The 18741-nt window shown below is 37.4% G+C and overlaps 1 protein-coding gene across 4 annotated transcripts in view; it reads left to right on the top strand.

The window, feature by feature from the left end:
* PPP1R12A (protein phosphatase 1 regulatory subunit 12A) overlaps positions 1-18741 on the top strand; it is a 120149-nt gene that overhangs the window by 30041 nt on the left and 71367 nt on the right. For all 4 annotated transcript variants that reach the window (XM_065669439.1, XM_065669426.1, XM_065669434.1 and 1 more), the window contains exon 2: positions 17944-18074. In XM_065669439.1, the coding sequence (XP_065525511.1) occupies positions 17944-18074 (131 nt within the window). The remainder of the gene's footprint in view (positions 1-17943; positions 18075-18741) is intronic.

The raw sequence follows: 18741 nt of genomic DNA, 5'->3' as shown, positions 1-18741 counted from the left end.
ATGCTTCCCCCCCCCCCCACTTGAATAGATGCTAACAGTTTAAATAAGTGCCTGTTGAGGCTTGCATATTAAGGGATTGCTTCAGAGAGATCTGGTTCAGGTTCCTCTGGAAAGAGCATCTGAGTATGGTAGCACCAGTCATTGAAAATGACTATGTTTGCAGTGAAGTAAGCTGCCCTGTATTTACTCTGAAGTATTAGGATGCACATGAGCTTGACTGTAACTCTCCTTGTGGTAACTTATATACCTGTACTTTAAAAAACCCTCCCAAATGAGAGGCTAGACTATTAAAATTAGTCATATTTCTTTTTTCAGATATGCAGAATCCTGCTTTACAACAAGTATGATAAATTGAGTATGCAAGAATGTTGGTACTTTTATTTGGAATACTGTTCAAAAACACAACATATTTTCTGTTGCAGAAAAGAAAGAAACAGAGCACTTCATCAGTTACCTGCTGTGATGAGTGTAATATGCAGAAAAAATGCCATGGTGTTCATTTGACTTGCAGTTAAGGGGTTGGGGTTTTTTTTCTGTATCCAGACTGCCTGAGGCCTTTAGGACTCTCTCAGTTAATCATATAGCTCCAGTGCCTGATTTGTGTGGAAAAGAAAGGCCAATCAGCTAAGCTCAGTAATAAGTCATCTCTGCTTCTGCTGATATGGGGCATTCCAATCAGCTTCCAGAAAAGCAGCTTTCGTTTCTGTATGTCTTTTGGTTTCAGCTCTTACTTTAGTTAGCTTCATCTAATGACTTCAGCTCCTTGTACTAGCAGAAAGGGTGAACAGCTGATTTGTGTTCAGTTTCTCCATATTCTGATTTTGTAGTTGTTTAATGTACGGTCATCAAAGTCATTTTGGTCTAGGCTGAGGGGTTCTGGCCTATTGAGTTCATGTTTTTCTGGAAGATAGTTGTCCTGGGTTCAGCAGTAGCAGTCCATATGTTTGTTAAAAAAAAACGGATCTCTACAAAGTTTGTTCTCTTACTATTTTCAGCCAAGAGCTGTAAAGGATTTTTTTTAATACTTAATCAGACTGGGGGAAGCAAAGAGAAAGTGTTCTTGGATGGATCTGTGTGCTTAATACCCTAGCATTTTGGAGGTTGCTAGGATTTTTCAGAAGAACTCCTTTTTTTCAAACATTTTCGGATTCACCAGAAGATAGGAGTGTTACAGAGAAAAGCAGAATCCAGCAGAATTTACCAAGACCTAAAGAAAGACTGCAGCATGGTACAGTGATATATCTGAGTTAATTTGGAATAAACTAATTCAGAGCATGAAAGCAGTGCAGATGTCAGGTTGCTGTGGACTTCTAAAATTCATTTAGAGATATGTTAGTGGTGTCTGTGCTGTGACCTCTTTGCCTTCACTAGCACAGAGGAGGAAGCTGCAAGATGCAAAAATAGAGTAAGGATGTAGGAGTGAGTCAGAAGAGTGGAGGCAAAAGCAAGCTGTCAGATGTGGGCTGGCTGTCAGGATGAAACTGAGAGTTAGGAAAATTAAATGGCGGTGTGGAAAAGGAAGGGGGAAGAAAGCAGATACTGGGAATACTGAAATAATTGAGCTCAGGTGTTGGTGTATTGAATACCAGATAATTAATGTTGCCAGTGAAATCTGTACTTGGACTTAGCGCATGTTAACCTTTTAATACTCTATTATGTCATCATACCTAGACTGGGGGGCCTGTATAGAGGATTTGCTCTTGGGATAGTTCAGGACATCTGATAAAATAGATAAAACACACTGTTGCTCATGAGACTTCTGTTTTGTCAGTGCGGGGGAAAGAATATGGGTCAGGAGACTGCAGGGAAATCTGTAGAAGAAACATTATGCATTTGTGGCTGTAAATGTAATGAAAGGAAGCTTTTCTGTAGACAGGGAATATGGCTTATGATGATCTTTTCTGTTTACTATTTGTAAAATGATAACTCTTGTAGTGGAGATTTCATAAAATTTTGCTTGTGTACCTAAATGGTTGTAGGTGCTGACAGGTGGAAGAGCCCATAAGAAAATGAGTTCTGTTTGGAGCAAGATTTGAGTAATACAGGCTGAACACTGAACAGTGAAGAAAAATCTATAATTTTTAATAGCTGCACATTCTGAAAGCACTGATCATCTATCTCTTAGACTGCATTAAACAAGTTCCTTTGGCCACAAGGAAATACAGAGATCATGTAGGACTGTGCGCAGGTCATATGTTTGTAGAGCCAGTTGCTTTGGCTTTGGCAGCATTAGAGCATTTCCTAGTCCTGGAATATTTGGTTGTTCAGCCTTATTATTGCTTATATATAGGTGTGTGCATAAATGAATATTTAATGTGAAAGTAGAGTCCTTAGAGAAGCATAAAGCTTAAGCATGTTTTGGCTAATTTAATAGTGTAAATTAAGCTGGCAGAACAGCTTTCCCCTCCAGGAATTCCTGTAGAGGTGTGCACCATAGAGGAGAAAAAGCAAGCTCAAGGCAGTGAAGGTAGTCTGCTGGTGTGTCTGGGAGTGGGTTTCTCCTTTCTGTTTAACATGGAGGCAGTTTCTCACTGTGCACTCAGAGGTATTTGGAGCACAGCCCCACGCCAGACGGGAAGGTCTTTCATGAAAATAAATTGAGAACCCATTTTAAAAACAGTTAGCTTTGCAGGAGCTTTTGGTTTGGAGCATGAACAGTGGATGACTGAATAACTGAGAAAGCCAGATGGGCCTTTGTCCGTTTGTCTGAAATAAGGAAACTTGGAAATCTTCCCTGTTAAACCCTACCCTTGCCCTTGCCACTGCTCCTCCCTGCCAGGGCCACTGTATGGTTATTTGCCAAAACTCAGCAGCACTTAGACTTTCCCCATGCTGAGACAACATGGATGCTTTCTCCATATAATCAAATCTGTTTTGTTTTTTGTGTTTTTTTTCCACCTGTTTAGCAGTCAGTAAAGTCAGTCACATTGCTGTGACTGACCTTGAAGCCAGTATGCTTTTCAACCAGCCTTTTATTTTTGTGCGTTTTGATAATAATCATCTTTAACTAGCAGTATGATATACAAGAAGCAGACTTTAAAATATTTATGGTTAATTTCATGATGACGTGCATACTGCTACAGTCAGGTAAACAATAGATTTCTGGGTTCTTGCTATGTCTTTTAAGCGGACAGTCCTGGTAAAGAGGAGGGCAGCCTGTTTTCTGTCCTGGTGAAATTCAAAGGTGTCAGCAGTCTCTCAGAAGTTAGAAGTGAACACAGATGAGTTACTACGTAATTAGAAATTTAGGCTTCTACCCCTTTCTCCAGAGTTCTTTGTGACAAGGAAAGCCAGAAGTGGTTGCAGCTCCAGGTGTGACTGAGGCAATACTGTACTTTGTTGCCTTGGAAGGATATGCTCTTGCTTCTTACTACAACTGCACTGTTTTCTTTCCCTCCTGTTTTCTTAGTTATTTATTTCAGTGGGTGAGGAGGGAGAAAGGGTTGTTTTTTCCTTGCTGGTGAGTTGAATTGGCCAGTGGATAGTCTGACAAATGCTTTGGGGAGTGTGTGGTTGAGGAGGAGGAGATTGGAACCTCCCTGTTTGTCAACAGTGATGCCCTGAGTGATTAGCATGTGTTAGTTCAAAATTGAGTTAGGGTTTGCTAGTTTTATAATACTACCTCCTGCAGGGAACAGAATATTGCTTAAAACTTGTCTTGAAACACAGAAATGCAAATTATCCAATAGGGATAGCATTTATGAGTACTTTGAACACTGTTGTCATCTGAATGTAAGATTCTAATGCAGAATATTCAGGTAAGGGTCTAATTATTGTCAACAGGGATATTGTTTTTATATAACTGCCTAAAATCAAGTGTAGCAGGGGAAGAAGAACCTATAAGCTCAATTAGAATAAATTATTAGAGTGTGCTTTTATCAGCATTTGACTACAATAACTTTTACCAAAGATGTCTTCTGCTAACTTCTTGAAAAGTGGTATTATGTGCTGCTAAAGACAGTGAAAGAAATACATCGTCTTACTTTGACTCATCTGAAAGCTTTCTGTGAAGTGACACTGTTGATGAAGTAGTGAGCATAAGCACTTACCTGTTTTTAAGTAAAATTTTGAGTTTCTGGCATGTTTCTTCAGTGCCTTTTCTCATTGAAACTTCCAAAATCTGGCATGCTGGACTGAGAAGCTAGAGATTACTGCCACAGCATGTGTAAAAATGTATGAATTCCTTGTGCTCCAGCAAAAGAGCAGATAAGGCACGAGTGCCGTGCAGATTTCTACATGTACGCTACTGATTACAATTGCTCATCTAGGTACAATATTTTCCTGTTACTTGCTTGCTTGAATAAACGTGCACTTTAGTGAGAGGTGGAAAATGTAGAGCTTACTAGACTACAGGTTTATCTTTGCACACAGAAGTAAATTGTTTTGTGAGGACCAAATGCTCTATGAAGGATGGGGAAAAATACAGCTGTGTCCTTGCTCTTTTTGTAAGCTCTTCCCTAGATGCTTGCAGAGAATTAGGGGATGGCAGGCGTGACCACTTTGTTGTGTGCCAAGACAGTGGAGTTAGTCTTTGATACTTGATGTGATGGTTTATGGCCAAATCAGGACTTTATGATTTATTGCCAAAAAAAGGAGAGAAACCTGTTTAACTCAGATTTGGGGAGACATAATTAAAGGTGTCTTCTGATGAGGAAGCCTGTTTAGGTTCTTCCCCTAAGGTGTGTTTGCTAATAAGCTTTCATGAACATTTATGAACTCTGTGGAGTCAACTTCCATCCAGCAAGGCTACAAGCCTCTTTGGACTCACGTTGGTTCAAAACCGTGTTTGCTAGTGTCCTAGATTTTAGGAGTGTGTCTCAGCTGCATCCTTCAGTGTTGAGGTCTAGCTCCATGGTGCAAAAAGAGGCAATGGTGCTCTTGGTGAAGCTAAGCAAGCCCTTGAAGCATTATAACTGTGTTGACGTGATACTGCCTTCCTGCTAATAAGCTTAATGAACCTCAGATATCTTGGTATCTGTCACATGGACTTTTCTCTGTGTGTGTTTTATTTGTTTTATCCAGTATGGTTGACAGGCTAACTCATTTAGGCATCTGTGTTAACACTTGGCAGTGCTGGTACAGTGTTAACAGTCCGTCCGCTGTTACCCAGGTATTTCAAGATCTGTTCAGAAAATAAACGTCGTCAAACTTGAAGCTGCCTGGGGTTCTTGAATATGGCTGGAGAGCTGCCTAAGCATACTTGTGATGTGTATTACCAGGCTCTAGAGAGTTAAAAACCGATCTGTGGGGTTTCAGTGTTTTTCTTCATTACTAGTAGACTAGAAGGTATATAGTCTTCATTACACAAGACAAAACTTTCTGCTTCTTTAAAAACACAAAGTGGAGATATTTGTTGATAAACTGTTATATTAATTGTATATCTACCCTATATCATAGCTGGTTTTTTTTTCCTGTTCTTAATATATTTAAGAAATGTGTTGGCATTGCTGCCACTGCCAGCTTTTTTTCATTGATGTTCATATCTTTTCTCCCCAGATTTCTACTCTCTGTTACTTAGTGTATACCATTTATACCTGTTCTTTAAAATTCTAATTTTATATTGATTGTCACAGTTTTAGTTGTTAAATATTTTCTTTTTAATTGCTGCCATTCCTTTGCTTTGTCTCTGTACTACTATAACTTTCTAACCAAATTGCTTTGTAGAATAATGGCTTTGGAGCTGTGTGATACTCGTTAGAAAATGAAACCAAACCAAAACCTTTAAATTTGGCCTATTTAAAAGCCATATATTGTGTATATATAGTGGTACATTCTGTTGCAGATGTGTCTATATAAACTTAGATTATTTTAGTTGTTTTCTGTTATCTTCCTGTCCATTTTTCAGTGTAATTGGGATGTAAGGGTTTTCCTAGGAACTTGTGATTACTTGCAGTTTCTTCGTTAGTTTGCCATAATGAGTTTCTAATGGGACAACTATGCCAAAGTATTTCCTGTTTAAATAGACCAGAGGGAGTCCAATGTCAAAGCTGGTGCTTCTGTTGTGCTCTTTTGGGAGAAAGTAAGTTCACAAAGTGGATGTTGTTTTTATGCTTGTGGAGGGAGATGAATTGTTAGGAGGTCTCTGTTGAGAAGCAGTTGGTGGCTGTGTTCCTGTGCTGGTGAAAAATTTGGATACAGTCAAAAATGATTATTGGAGGTGGGACTGGAAATGCTGCTGGGGCAGAGGAAGCGTACGCAAGTGAGTGCAGGTCTCTTCTTGGTTCCAGCCAGCGAGGGTTTGCTCAGCAAGTTCAAGATGTGGCTAGCCTATTGAAAATACAGTGTTAAGTTACACTGAGGCAAAAATGCCTTTTTTAGAAGTTGCATACCATATCTGTGTAGATGAACAGCTGCATAGCTAGTCTTTGAGAGAGAGGGAGTTTGATGTTGAATACTTTTTCTCGTTCTTTATACTGCACAGAGGCTTGCAGTACATTTGATGACCATCTTGTTTGTTTGTGCAGTTTTGTTAACTATGCATGGCAATGTATTTCATGCAAGTTATTTTAGAAGATAGTAAACTTAGTAATGGCACAGCATGAGTACACCCTTATTTAACTTCGAAGAGATTCCTAAAGTGCCTAGTCTGACTTCAGTTTTGGCTTTAGGTGTATTCTGAGTTGAGCTTGTTCTTGCAGGGGATTTATTTGAATCTTGATGACCTTTATCTGTTGCAAGTACTTTAACTTTTGGGGATGACAGTGACATTTCTTTTTTGCAGATTAAATGAGAAAAGAAGGCTTTGTACAGGTTGTTTCAAGTGATGCTGATGTGGAATATGGGAATGTAAATGGAGATTACCTGACACTGGATTTTTTTTTTAGCATTGTCTGTACCTTATGTAATCCCCTGAGTAATTCCTTCAAACTTTTGGCAGATCAGAGAGCAAACCTGCTCCCAGTTTCTTTAGATTTTTGTGCTGAATATTTTTCTGAAGTCAGAAATTAATTATTTTAAAATGTAGTTATGTGTGTACCACAGCCAGTCTTTTCTGAAAAGGAAAATTTGAGAGCTGCATCTTGTTTTTTCTGTTGAAAAGTGAAGTTAAAATGTGTCCACATTACTGGTGAGTGTAACACGCTTCTGTCTTTAGGTGTTTAAAACACTAACAGGATTATTCTGGAGGTTTATGAACACGTCTGTGCTTTCCTGCTTCAGAGCTAGGGCCGCCCTGAGGAGTTGTTCCTTCTGCTACACCTGGCACAGGTGTTGTCTGACACCTGAAAGTTTGTGGGATGGGAAGCTGCAGGTTTCTCACCTTGTTATCGCCTGAATAGACAAAATCTGTTAAAAAATACAGTTCTAAGAAAGAGCAACTGTTTGATATTTACTGTAACAAATCTGGCTAATTTGCTTTTGGATCATATCACTAAAAGTCTGTTTAATTTGGTTTATAGACAGTCCTTGTTTCTCTGCTAAAATTTCAGTGAGGCTGTCAGAATACTCTTCTTTCATCCTGAACCTGATGATCTGCAACCTAAGTCAGTTTCGAGACTTAGTAGCATTTCTGAAGAGCTGAAGATGCTTTCCAATTCATCTAGTCTATTCGATGAATCATACATTTGATCGTACATCAAAAAACTTACTGGGACTTACATTAGAGAAGGAATGCTTTTCCCAGTCTAAGGACAGAAAACAGGATTGGCAATATATTCCTTCCTTAAAAATGGAAAATTATGAAAAACATTTAGTTAAGTTTCCTGTTTATGTCATACTACCTTTGATTGGTTTTGTGTGCAATATGCAGTTTTGATTAATACATTTACCACATTTAAAATAATTTTATTAATGTTTAAGTGGTTCAGGTGCCACTTTGACTTCTAATTTAATTCTTCTTTCCATCCAAGTACAACATGATTGTATTATTTTTTTACATATACAATGCATATAAATCTAACTGATGTATCATTTATGTTTTAAGTGCACTTTTTTATTCTGTTAAATTTAATTATGCAAATTAGTTGTTCATTTCCATAGGTTCACCTACTTAGGGAGGAAAAAAGTCCTGAACAATTCCAGCCTTATCAGCTTACCAAAAATATGCTTTTACTACTAGTATAATGGTGAGGATAAAAAGGATAAAACCACATGTGGCAAGTGCTAATTGAATAAAGCATTTATAGGTGTGTATGAATGCTTCATTCATTTATAGTGAGTGTGTTACTGCCTTTTTGTACCTGTATTCTTGGTTTCTTCTGTTAAAGGTGCTTTTTACTGTCAACAGTAATGTGCAGTAGGAAAGTGAGCACACAGAAAGTCTGTCTTGGTTAGTTTAGTATGCTCTATCAACATGCATACTTTTATTCCCTCAATTGCACGAAGGGTTATCATTGTTTTTATTAAATTAAATGTTACTACTTTTATTCTACTCAGCTTTGCCACTTCACTTGGCTAAAATTAGACAGCAACGAAAACTTCCCTAGATCCTGCTAAAGCAGAAGATTGTCAGATCTATGTAACCTATAACAGTTCATAGCAAAGTGCTGATAGATGCGGCCACATTTGCTTTCTTCCAAGGCAGTGCAGTTTTCCTCTCTGAAGAGCTCAGAGCTGTATAGAGGTGATAGCAGCAGAAGAAAAAAAGGGAAACTTGGCACAGATGGTTTAAATTTAATCCAGGGTACATAAAAGTGAACAACAAACCTGTCTGTGTATGTAAACAGATTCTTCTAGTAACTTTTCTTGATGCCTTTTTGTTTTGCTAGATGATTAATTTGGTTAAGAACATGTATGAGAGGATATCAGTATGTTAGGTATCTTAAATTGAAAAGCTGCTTTGGCACATGAACTTGTTTACTTGCCCATGTGCTAAAAGCAGAATATGTTTACACATGAAAAAATTTAAGTATTTGAAATATGATTGGTGTATTCCTAAATTTGACTGGGACAGAAATACATACACTATGTGACACTGCCTTCTTCTCAGATGTAATGTTTACCCATTGGGTGACCATGAAAAATAATCAGTATCTGCCAAAATTGCAGCACTAAATTCTTAATGAAAGCATAGCTGCATTCGCATAGCATAACATGCACTGTATTTTAAGGTATGAGAATTCTGTTTGCTCCTAGACCCCTTTTTTAATGAATAAAGACTGCTTCCAGACCTGTCACAAGGTGAAAGCAGAAGTTGTGTATCTATGTCATACTCACTGCAGTGCATGAGCCACAAATGTTGAAATTGCCTCAGAAAGCAAACTATGACGGCATAGGCCAGAGAAGAGTGACAGAGCGATTTGTGAAATTAATGAGTCTGAAATTCAGTTCTGGATTTAACTCCCAAATTCACAAATTTGGTGTTGCTGGACAAATGTCACAGGTTTCAACGACATGTAGCGGAAATAAGAATCTCAGACATAATTTGTACATGCTACCTACCTAAACCTTCTGGGTTCAAGACAACTGTGAATTTGTACTTTGTACCAGCTATAATACCATGCTGTCAGTCAGATGTTAATTTCTCCATTTCAAACAGTAAACTCACACTCTTTCACCTGCAGTGTGGTTATAAAGCTAAGAAACCTGAATCTACATTTAAAAGTAAGTCCTGTTGTTCCACAGAATGTATTAGGTTTGGTTTTAAATTGAAAGAAAGTTCTTCATATCCAATATCTTCACCAATTTCATGTCAATATATTGAGCCAGGAGAAGAAAGGGCATTGAGGCAAATAGATCTGCTCCAGTATCAGTGTTTAGTGCTGTTTGGTTTGATCTCTTCTAAAATAATTTTGTAAGGGCTAGCGTTCTTTTTTTCCCATGCCATCTAATTTTTCCAGGATTGTTTGGGTTTTGTTGTCAGGCTTTTTCCAGGTATTTTTTTGGCAGGTTGTCTGGAAAGTTTTCCTTGAGTTGAAAGAAAGGAATAGCATTAAAACTTAATACTCAACATTTAGTATGGTAGTTTTAATTGAGGTGTAACTTTTAGTTATCTTCAGTGTTCCTGAAAATAGTTTTGCACTCAGCTAAAAAAAAGCCCCAAATATTTATTTAAAAGTAGATTTGAGTGTAGTACTAGGTAGCCTGGAATAGTTGGGTTTTGGGTTTTTTTTCAGCAAAAATAGGTAAATACACATTAGACTCAGTCGTTTTGTCCGTACAGTGTCTGTCAGAGTGAGTCTTGATCTGTTGCTGGCATTGCTAGCAGAAATGGTAACATCTCTGGTTATAGTAAATAACATGTCATGGCCAACTTTCCTCTTTCTCTAGTTTATCTTAGCAGGAGGTTAAAGGACAAGAATAATTCTATCTCTGCTTGAAAGACACAAGCCCCATTTAAATATTTGTGTTTTATTACAAATCTGATTAAAAACTATGATTAAGCATCCATTAGGGTTTAAACAGTGGCAAGTCCCTATGAAATCTCTTTTATAACACATAGATTGTCAGTCTCAACAGCAATAGATTTTAGTGTTTTTCATGAATTGTGCCCTTAATTAAATTTACAAGCTTAACTAAATTACAAACTAGTAAAGCTTAAGGGCATGTAATTAATTTAATAGTGCAGTGTAACAGAAAAAAAAAACAAAGCAGAATTGCATAGAAATTACATTATGCTCTTACTGCATATTTGAGCTAAACAGTTATTGATTTTGTGTAACTCCTGGTTTTATCCACCTCTTGGAGCTGAAATCAAATCTTAAGTGAACTTATATTGAGCTATACTTGTGCATGTAACAAGGTGGTTACATGAAGGGGAAATACTAACTAGAGAAGTGCGAGTTCTGGAATGGTTTGTCTGTTTTTGTCAATGTTAGCAACTTTGAATTAACATTCGAATTAAGTAATGATGGTTAATGGGTGCTCAGTTTCAATAGTCTCTGTGTGCCTTCCCCATGAGACTTGAATGGACATGAAAGATTGCATCAGCCTCAAGTAGTGTTTTCTCCTGAAGAGGAAGTGTCTTGCCCACCTGTTTTCGCAGGTGTCTGAAAGGATTCTCCTTCTTTACATTTCATAGTGAAATATTTCCAAGAAATTTCACTGGAGAAAAGTTTGCTGCAGTGCAGTGGGGGAAAGGGTTTGATGTTGAAATTGATGCCAAGATTGACTCATATTCTGGGGTGAGAGAAATACAAACGATAAACTTGAAACTGCTGCAGCTTGCAGAAGCAAAGAGATGCTCTTGAAATGATTGGTCAATTGGAGTTACTGGATATGGCAAATGTCATTTTAACAATTTTGTATGGACTGACTCTCTAGAATTTTAAATAAGAGGCCTGTTCTTAACTGACAGTAACATACCTGTGCATCATACACACAATATTTACAAACAAGCTGAGCAACACTAGTGTAGCAGAAGGGTAGCTGGTCAGGGATTTCTGTGAGTTAAGCTGTTCCACTTTTGCTAGTAAGAATGCTGCAAGAAGTAAAAATGTTAAATCCTAAAACTAGGTTTTGTCAGTATGCAGAGGTATCTGGTATTACCCCACTTCACTGAAAAACAGAAGCTGACTTGTGGGTTGGCTAAATGAACACTGGAAAGATTATACTTAATTTCAGAATTGAGCAATATTTGTCATCTGTAATACTAGATTAGTGCCTGAAGTTCTCTTACAACACCAGAACTGTCTTGTTTTTTACTGTAAACATGAATATCAACAGCAGCCTTTCCACGCTGTATCTTGTGTATTGAAAAGAACAAATGGAAAATACATGCTTTTATAGCCATTCCTTAGCTAGTAAATAAGTGTAATAGTCACTAATATTTCATTACTTTATATGCTGGTCATACTTACTACACTTTTTTGCTGGAAGTATTCCCAAATACTCAGTGAGTCTTAGGACATTGTCATTACTAATATTATAGGACATTGTCATTACTAATATTAGACTCTGGAGATGTTATACTTTATGTGAAAACATTGAATTAATGTAACCTATGAATAAATTTCAGGTGCAAAAAAAATATTCCTGCTGTGTTCTAGTGGCTGTAACTGCTGGGTTACCTCGAATCTGTAGCTGGGAAGTTAGATAAGGATCATGTTTTCATTTTGAATGCCATCTGCCACTTCACTTGTTTGTGCTGCATTGTTAATTAATGTGAAGAATAAATACACGACCTAACAAAAGAGGAAAGTGTTGTTCAAGTGTTGCTTTGGATCTTTTGACCAAATGTCTTTTTATATCTTCTCAGTGGTTTCTTGAAGGAAAAAAGTAAAATTAAGAATTGCAATATGTAAGCTTGGTTGTTTGTTTTTTTTTGGTTTTTTTTGGGGTTTTTTGGTGTTTGTTTTTTTTTTTCCCCAGGGAGAATGAAAATGGGCAGAAGATGTTCACAGTGTGACTAGTGAACTGTAATGTCATCTGTCCTAACAAAACCTTTTCTCAAGAGGGCAGAAATCATTGCAGACTTTGAGACAAGTGTTCCGACTCTAGGGAGCTGAGCTCACTGGAAGGCCAGTGAGAGGACCTAGGTCAGAGTGGTAATTGTTGAGTTCACACTGTTAACTATTCTGTGGCAGCATTACTTCAGAGGACTTGTTCTTTAACCACCTTTTCATGACGAATAGTGAATTTAATTCTCTTCAGCCTCTATTTCAGTCTCTATTTCAGTTGAAATTGCTGAGGGAGGGAGGATAACCAGGTAGACAGAGTGATTAATGTGATTTCCTTAGGAAGTCTGTACAAAAAAGAAAGTAGGCTAAAATGTGTTGTAAATTTGAAAGTGCGAGTGGTAGAAGTGGTTTCAAATTAAAAATGTGTTCTTTGAGGTGTCGGTTTGAAACAAGAAGCTTTAACACAAGGTTTGTAATGGGTCAAATTCCACAGTAAACCAAATTTTGTTTCTCTGATACTGCAATTAGGATGTGAGGATGAATTTCAGAGCACAGCTTCTCTGAATATAAGAAACTATTTTAAGATAAAGCAAATAATTCTGCTTTAATCAGATACAGATAATAGTATATTGCTGTCCTTTTTTATGTAATTTTAAATTCTAATTGCTTTTCTGATGCACTTTGGATCCAGTTCAGCAAAGTATGTCGGCATAACTATAAGGGTGTGGTATGTGGTGGCAGAGGGAACAAGCAATCCAGGGTGAAGAGAACAGAAACTGCTTCTAACCAGCTCTGCTGCTAGGTGTGGATGCCCTCCCTTAATCTGGTTCTCGGGTATGTTAACAAAGATGCTAATGTCTTGCTTAGTTCCATTGGACTCACTGGACTTGGTTCAGTAGATAAATCAAAGGAAGGGATAAACTATTCTCCAGGACACCACGTGAGGTCTTTCTCCTGTTTCCAGCATTCCCACAGGAATTCAAAATGGTTGTTTGGCTTGGTTTATCCCTTTAAGTCTAACATATTATTCCATGTTCATATTTTTGATTCCTTTCCATACTAAGAGTAAATAAGGAAAAATGAAATGTGATGACAGATACAATATTTAGCTTCTACTTGTGTAATAGATCAGGATAGTAATCAAGCAACAGTAAAAGGTAGGTTTTAATCTCTCTAGAAAATACTGGTAAAAAAGAACATCTAAACCTCGTTAGATGGCATTATCTCATTAGATGTCTTCATTGATGAAAACCAATAAAAATTGTAGTCTGATGTAAGCTGCATGTACGTGGGCCAGTCTAACTCATTGATTGCCTCTTTCCCTACAAGATTCCTGATTTATTGAAAACAATAAAAAATACAGACTTGTTTTTCCTGTCTTTTGGGGAGGAGTGCTCTCTGCTGAATTCTTTGGGTGGTTACTCAGTGAGGGGCCAAGCACTAGATATCTCCTTTAAAGCTGTCTATTTTTAAGGTACTTACTAACTTAGGACTACCCTTCACCTCTGTACTTTACACCTGATAGTAATGAGAGCCAGCTTAAATCACATGCCACTTGCACTGGGATACGAAGTCATGCTGAATTACAGTTGCCTCCTGAACACACCAGATGTTATCTGGTGATCCCCTTCTGAGTGATCAGAAAGTATTTCAGGGAGAAGTTTAAAGTGTTGTTTCACTTAACATAGGCACGTTGTTTCCAGGACAAGTTGGACCTACCTAGTGTTGGTCTGTGTGGGAGCTGGGTAGTATTGATCGGTGCTGGTCTTTGCAGTCCAGGTTTCAGGCTGTTGTACAAAATAGAAAGTGGTTTTCTTTCCTGGGCCTTAATATGCTTCCTTTGAGATTTCATCTCTGTTCTTATCAGAAAAGGTAACCAGACTTTGTATTATCAAGTTTGCTTTGTTTTGCTTCCTTTATGACTAATTAGCCTAGTTTCTAAATTAGTTCCCAAAGGAAGCGAGGTTTATATGATTGCAGTGTCCAGCTGTTGTTCTGTTTAGGGCCCATTGGCTAACTTCCATCAGATTTGGCAGGGTAATGAGTGCTTCATGCAGAAATACTGCCTTTCTACCCATTTATAGAGGCTGGGAATGGGGCTGAGAGACAAAACCAGTGCATGGGATCAAGGCAGTCTTGATTGTGAGCTCCCGTGCTCATCTTTTGGCTCCTGGAGCTGGCTGATGTGTTCATTCGTACAGATGTGGTGGTTAGCAAGTTCTAGGAAAGAGCTTTAGGGCAACCTGTTGTTTTGCTAAGTGGTAACTGAGGCTCTAGGTAGGAACTAAGGATCATGAAGGGAGAGACTGGGGGTGGGGAGATGAATGCCAAAAAAAAGAGATTAATCCTTTACGGACTGTAGCAAACATGGAAGAGGAATGCCTTTGGCTGTCTGTCCTCTGTGCAGAGAGTAGGACAGAAGTAGAAGTCGTCATAAGAATTTATCTTTCTAAGTCACTAACATCAGTGGAACTCTTTGTTATTTACATCTGGTGTGTGCATTGATTTTTCCTTTCTAATAACTTTCAGACTGAGATCTACAAGGGCAGACTTTTTGGAAGATGTTGCTTTAACTTTTATCATGCTGTTCTGACAGGCTTTCCTTTTGGGGCCAAGATGCCAATCTTTAACAACAGAGGCACTTCTGGCACTTGATAAATATTGCTTTTAGAAGTGACTACGAAGATAGTGCAATGACAAGCAGAGTAGAAATGGAAAAACATGAAGATAAAATTTCTCTTATAACATTTGTTTCTTGGTTTTCTGACTAACTATTCTATAATTCTATGATTCTGTTGTATGACTTAAAAGTACCTGCTGATAGTCAGAGGTGTCTGTCATAGGGAAAGTGCTGAGAGTGATAGGGTCCATCAGACACCTGCATTTTGTGTTGTTAAGAGGAGAATGGGACAAGGAGAAATAGGATGCATTATATACCTGTTGTTAAGCAATAGGATTAACTGCATTTGGTTTTCTTAGCCTTAAGATGGGTAATAACCTTCCTGGAGGCTACAGTGGGTTTTCTATTAAATATTTTGGGTACAAGGCTCATTTATGAGCATTCTGTGTTTAAAGAGGCTCAGAAGTCATATTTTTTAAATTAGACAACTGTCGTCCAGTTCATCAACTTCAGCTTCTGTTGTTCCATAATAAAATTTTTAAAACAGTTATTCAGATTGTGTAATCAGTTGAGGAACATCATTTAAACCTCACAAGTGTGATCACTAATGATGCCAGTACTCTCCCATTTGCATAAGCAAGTAAATTCTTTTATTATCTTAATAGTTACTCTTCTGTCGTCCAAATATATATAATCTCACAGATTGTTTATCTTTGCTTGTCATAAATGTGCAATCTCTGATAGTACATGTGAAGTGTGTTTGAGCTCTCCTGATCCTTGCCATGTATGGCACAATAAACTGCCCAAATTTGGTCAAATATTTTTAGCCACTTAGTCATATGTCTTTTAATGAGCTGCATATGTAAGCTTTTGATTCACTTAGCAACTGTATTTTTATGAGTATGTCTTGCCACTTTTTCTTACGTATACTTGAAAAATGGGTAAGGTTTGTTCTGTTTTGGGGTATGTCACAACCAGATGGTTTGGCTTTTTTTTGTTGTTGTTTTTAATAGTGCTAATCAATTTTAAGATACCCTTTTTCACAGATTATGAATTTTAATTATTTTACAGTATACAAGTATGCAGCATATTGAATGTTATATTAATCTATATTTTTAAATGTTCAGGCACTTTCAAAGCTTTCTGATACATTTTCCTTATAATAAGCTTGTGGACATTAGGATATACATAGAATATCAATGCTCAGGCAAATCGGATATCAAGAAAACTGTATATGTGGCATGTGTGAAATAAGGCTAGGTTAATATTTCTGTTAAGTGCAAAAAGCTGTGTTTCTTGAATTTGTTTTCTTTCTGAACTGAGTTAAGATGTCTTGCATTTAGTTCCTTTTCACTTAAGTAACAAAATGTATTGCAAAGTGAGGTGATTCTTTTCTTTCCAAGCTTGTTGAGAGTATATATGCATTATACACTGATGATCAGTGGAAGAAATCGAAGACAGTATGCTTGAGGAATTTCTAGTCTTTATTCCTGGAGTATGTTAGTAAATTATTTTAGGGGTGGATGTGACTAAAAAGATAATTCCAAAAATCCTCTTAAGAAGGGAGTTTTCAAGAATACCTGAAAAGGTAGTAAGGTTTACGAATATTTTCACTCACGAATGTTTTTGCTTTTAACTGAAAAACAAATAATGCAAGCAGTGTACTGCAGTCTAGTTGCAGTCTAGCTGCAGGCTTATGGATGAACAAGTCCAAATGAGACTTGGTGTTAAAACAGTTCTGTGTTGCATTCTAAACAAAGCGTTAAGTTCGTACCTAACTGAAGCAAATGGGGTCAAAGAGGGGTAATCTGGTGCTGGTTTTGTTTGGCTGGTTAAACAGAGCAGCAGCATGTCTTCCTTACAGTGTAGCTGTTGCTTCTGCGCTGAAGAATGGAGGAAAGCTTTGAGATTCATCTTGGAAGGCACAGTTACTTAAATAAGGAAATCTGAGGGGTTTTGCCATAATAAAGCAGTATATAATTTTCAGTCTTTATTGCTGTAGAAGTATTCTGAAAAGTAAAGTTTATAAATTAATTGCATTTAATTACAGGCATAATTCTCTGGAAGGATTTAGGAGCCCGGCAGTAAAAGTTCTCATTTCAGCCTTCTGGTTATGCAGTATTGTTGATTTATTAAGCTAAAAAATTAATACCAGTCTTGTGGGGTCTGGCTGTTTTGAGTCCTTGCTGTCCTGAAATGCAGAAGGACTTTTCTCTCTGTTCCTCTGCCCTTTTAAGGGCAGCAGTATGGAAGTTGGCAAGAAACCTAACTGAGCACCCTGTGAGAAAAATACTCAAACACAGAGAAGAAAGGCAAATAGGATGGTGATCTGGAGAACGGCAGTGGTTTTGCATCTGGGCAACACTGTTTGCCTCGTAATTAAGAGATTTGAACATATGATAATATTTTTTGTAGTGTGCTAAACTGATACTCAAGTTTAAGGTTATAAACAGCAGTGATTAATAGACTGTTAAAAGATGTATGGTGGTATAGAATATGCTACAGTAGAACACAGCAGGGGGGTATTGAAATGCAACATAGCACCCTCTTCTATACTCCTTAGGCTCAACTGCTTTATAATTAAAACCACGTTATGGTATTGTTTTCCAGACTGCTCCGCGTCTCTTGGTTGCAACTTCATGATGTAGCTGTTGATTCAATCAATTGTAGTATCCAGTCAAGTGACTGAGCTGGGCCTGGGATGGAGCGAGGGCCTGGGGGCTTTATAAATGGAACTGCTTCATATTGGAGAACAAAGTTGCCGTGGGGATTTTAAGTGGCTTCTTAGAAACCTAGAAAAAATGTATCTGAGGAAACCATATTTGATGATTTTGTTAAACTCTGTGTGAATTCATTCATTTATTTAAGGATTTTTTTACAAATCTGTAACACCTGCTGGTTTTCTCTCAAATTCTTCCCGTCAAGCCTCAACAAATAAACCTTAATCCCTCATCAGACCTTTTTTCCTGAAGATGTTGCTTAAAGCTGCACAGTATTGTAGAATAGCTTTAATATGAACTTATCTCTTTAATCTTTCTTTCTTTATAGGCTTGTATAGATGATAACGTAGATATGGTGAAATTTCTGGTGGAAAATGGAGCAAATATTAATCAACCAGATAATGAAGGCTGGATACCTCTACATGCAGCTGCTTCCTGTGGATATCTTGATATAGCAGAGTAAGACTTTTTCCTCCATTTTTGAATCCATGCATTTTGTTCGTTGTTAGGGGAGCACTAGAAGCAGATGACGTTCATAAATTGTCTGTTTAATTGTCTCTGGGATGTGTAGTCAGATAATGCTTTTATATTGTGTGTTGGTTGTGAAGTGTGCTGTGTGCATGATTATTTGTGCATTACATTTGCTCTTTCTAGCTTTCTTAGGTAGCTGTAAGATACCTGTAAGATACATTTAAAACTATTCATGACTGTCAAGTGATTTTTTTTTGTTTTGTTTTTTTTTTAAGTATTATTTTCTCCTGTAGAAACATCATTTTGGGGCGAGAAAGTTCAGATTTACATTTTATTCGTAGTCTGAAACATTATTCCAGGATAAGTCTAGATGTAGGAGATTAATTGTATTTGCAGTCTTAAAATCTTTGGTTTTCAGGTGTGATATGAATTGGTGACTTTTGCTAATTATTTGCTGTGGAGCAAAATTTTATCATTGAAATTAGATGCCTGTTATGGTATTAGTTAAATCTTACTCAGTACTAAACTCTACTAGTGGTTTTGTTGTTATTCTTGAAGCCTGTTGAGGGCCATTGAAGATATGCTAAAATCAGTTTTTTCCAGAGGTTGTCTGTTTTAACCTGAAGTAATGGTTGATTTGAAAAAATATGTGGCG

Source organism: Lathamus discolor, chromosome 1, assembly GCF_037157495.1.
Source record: "Lathamus discolor isolate bLatDis1 chromosome 1, bLatDis1.hap1, whole genome shotgun sequence".
Lineage (NCBI taxonomy): Eukaryota > Metazoa > Chordata > Aves > Psittaciformes > Psittacidae > Lathamus > Lathamus discolor.
This window is presented reverse-complemented; position numbering and strand designations above follow the sequence as displayed.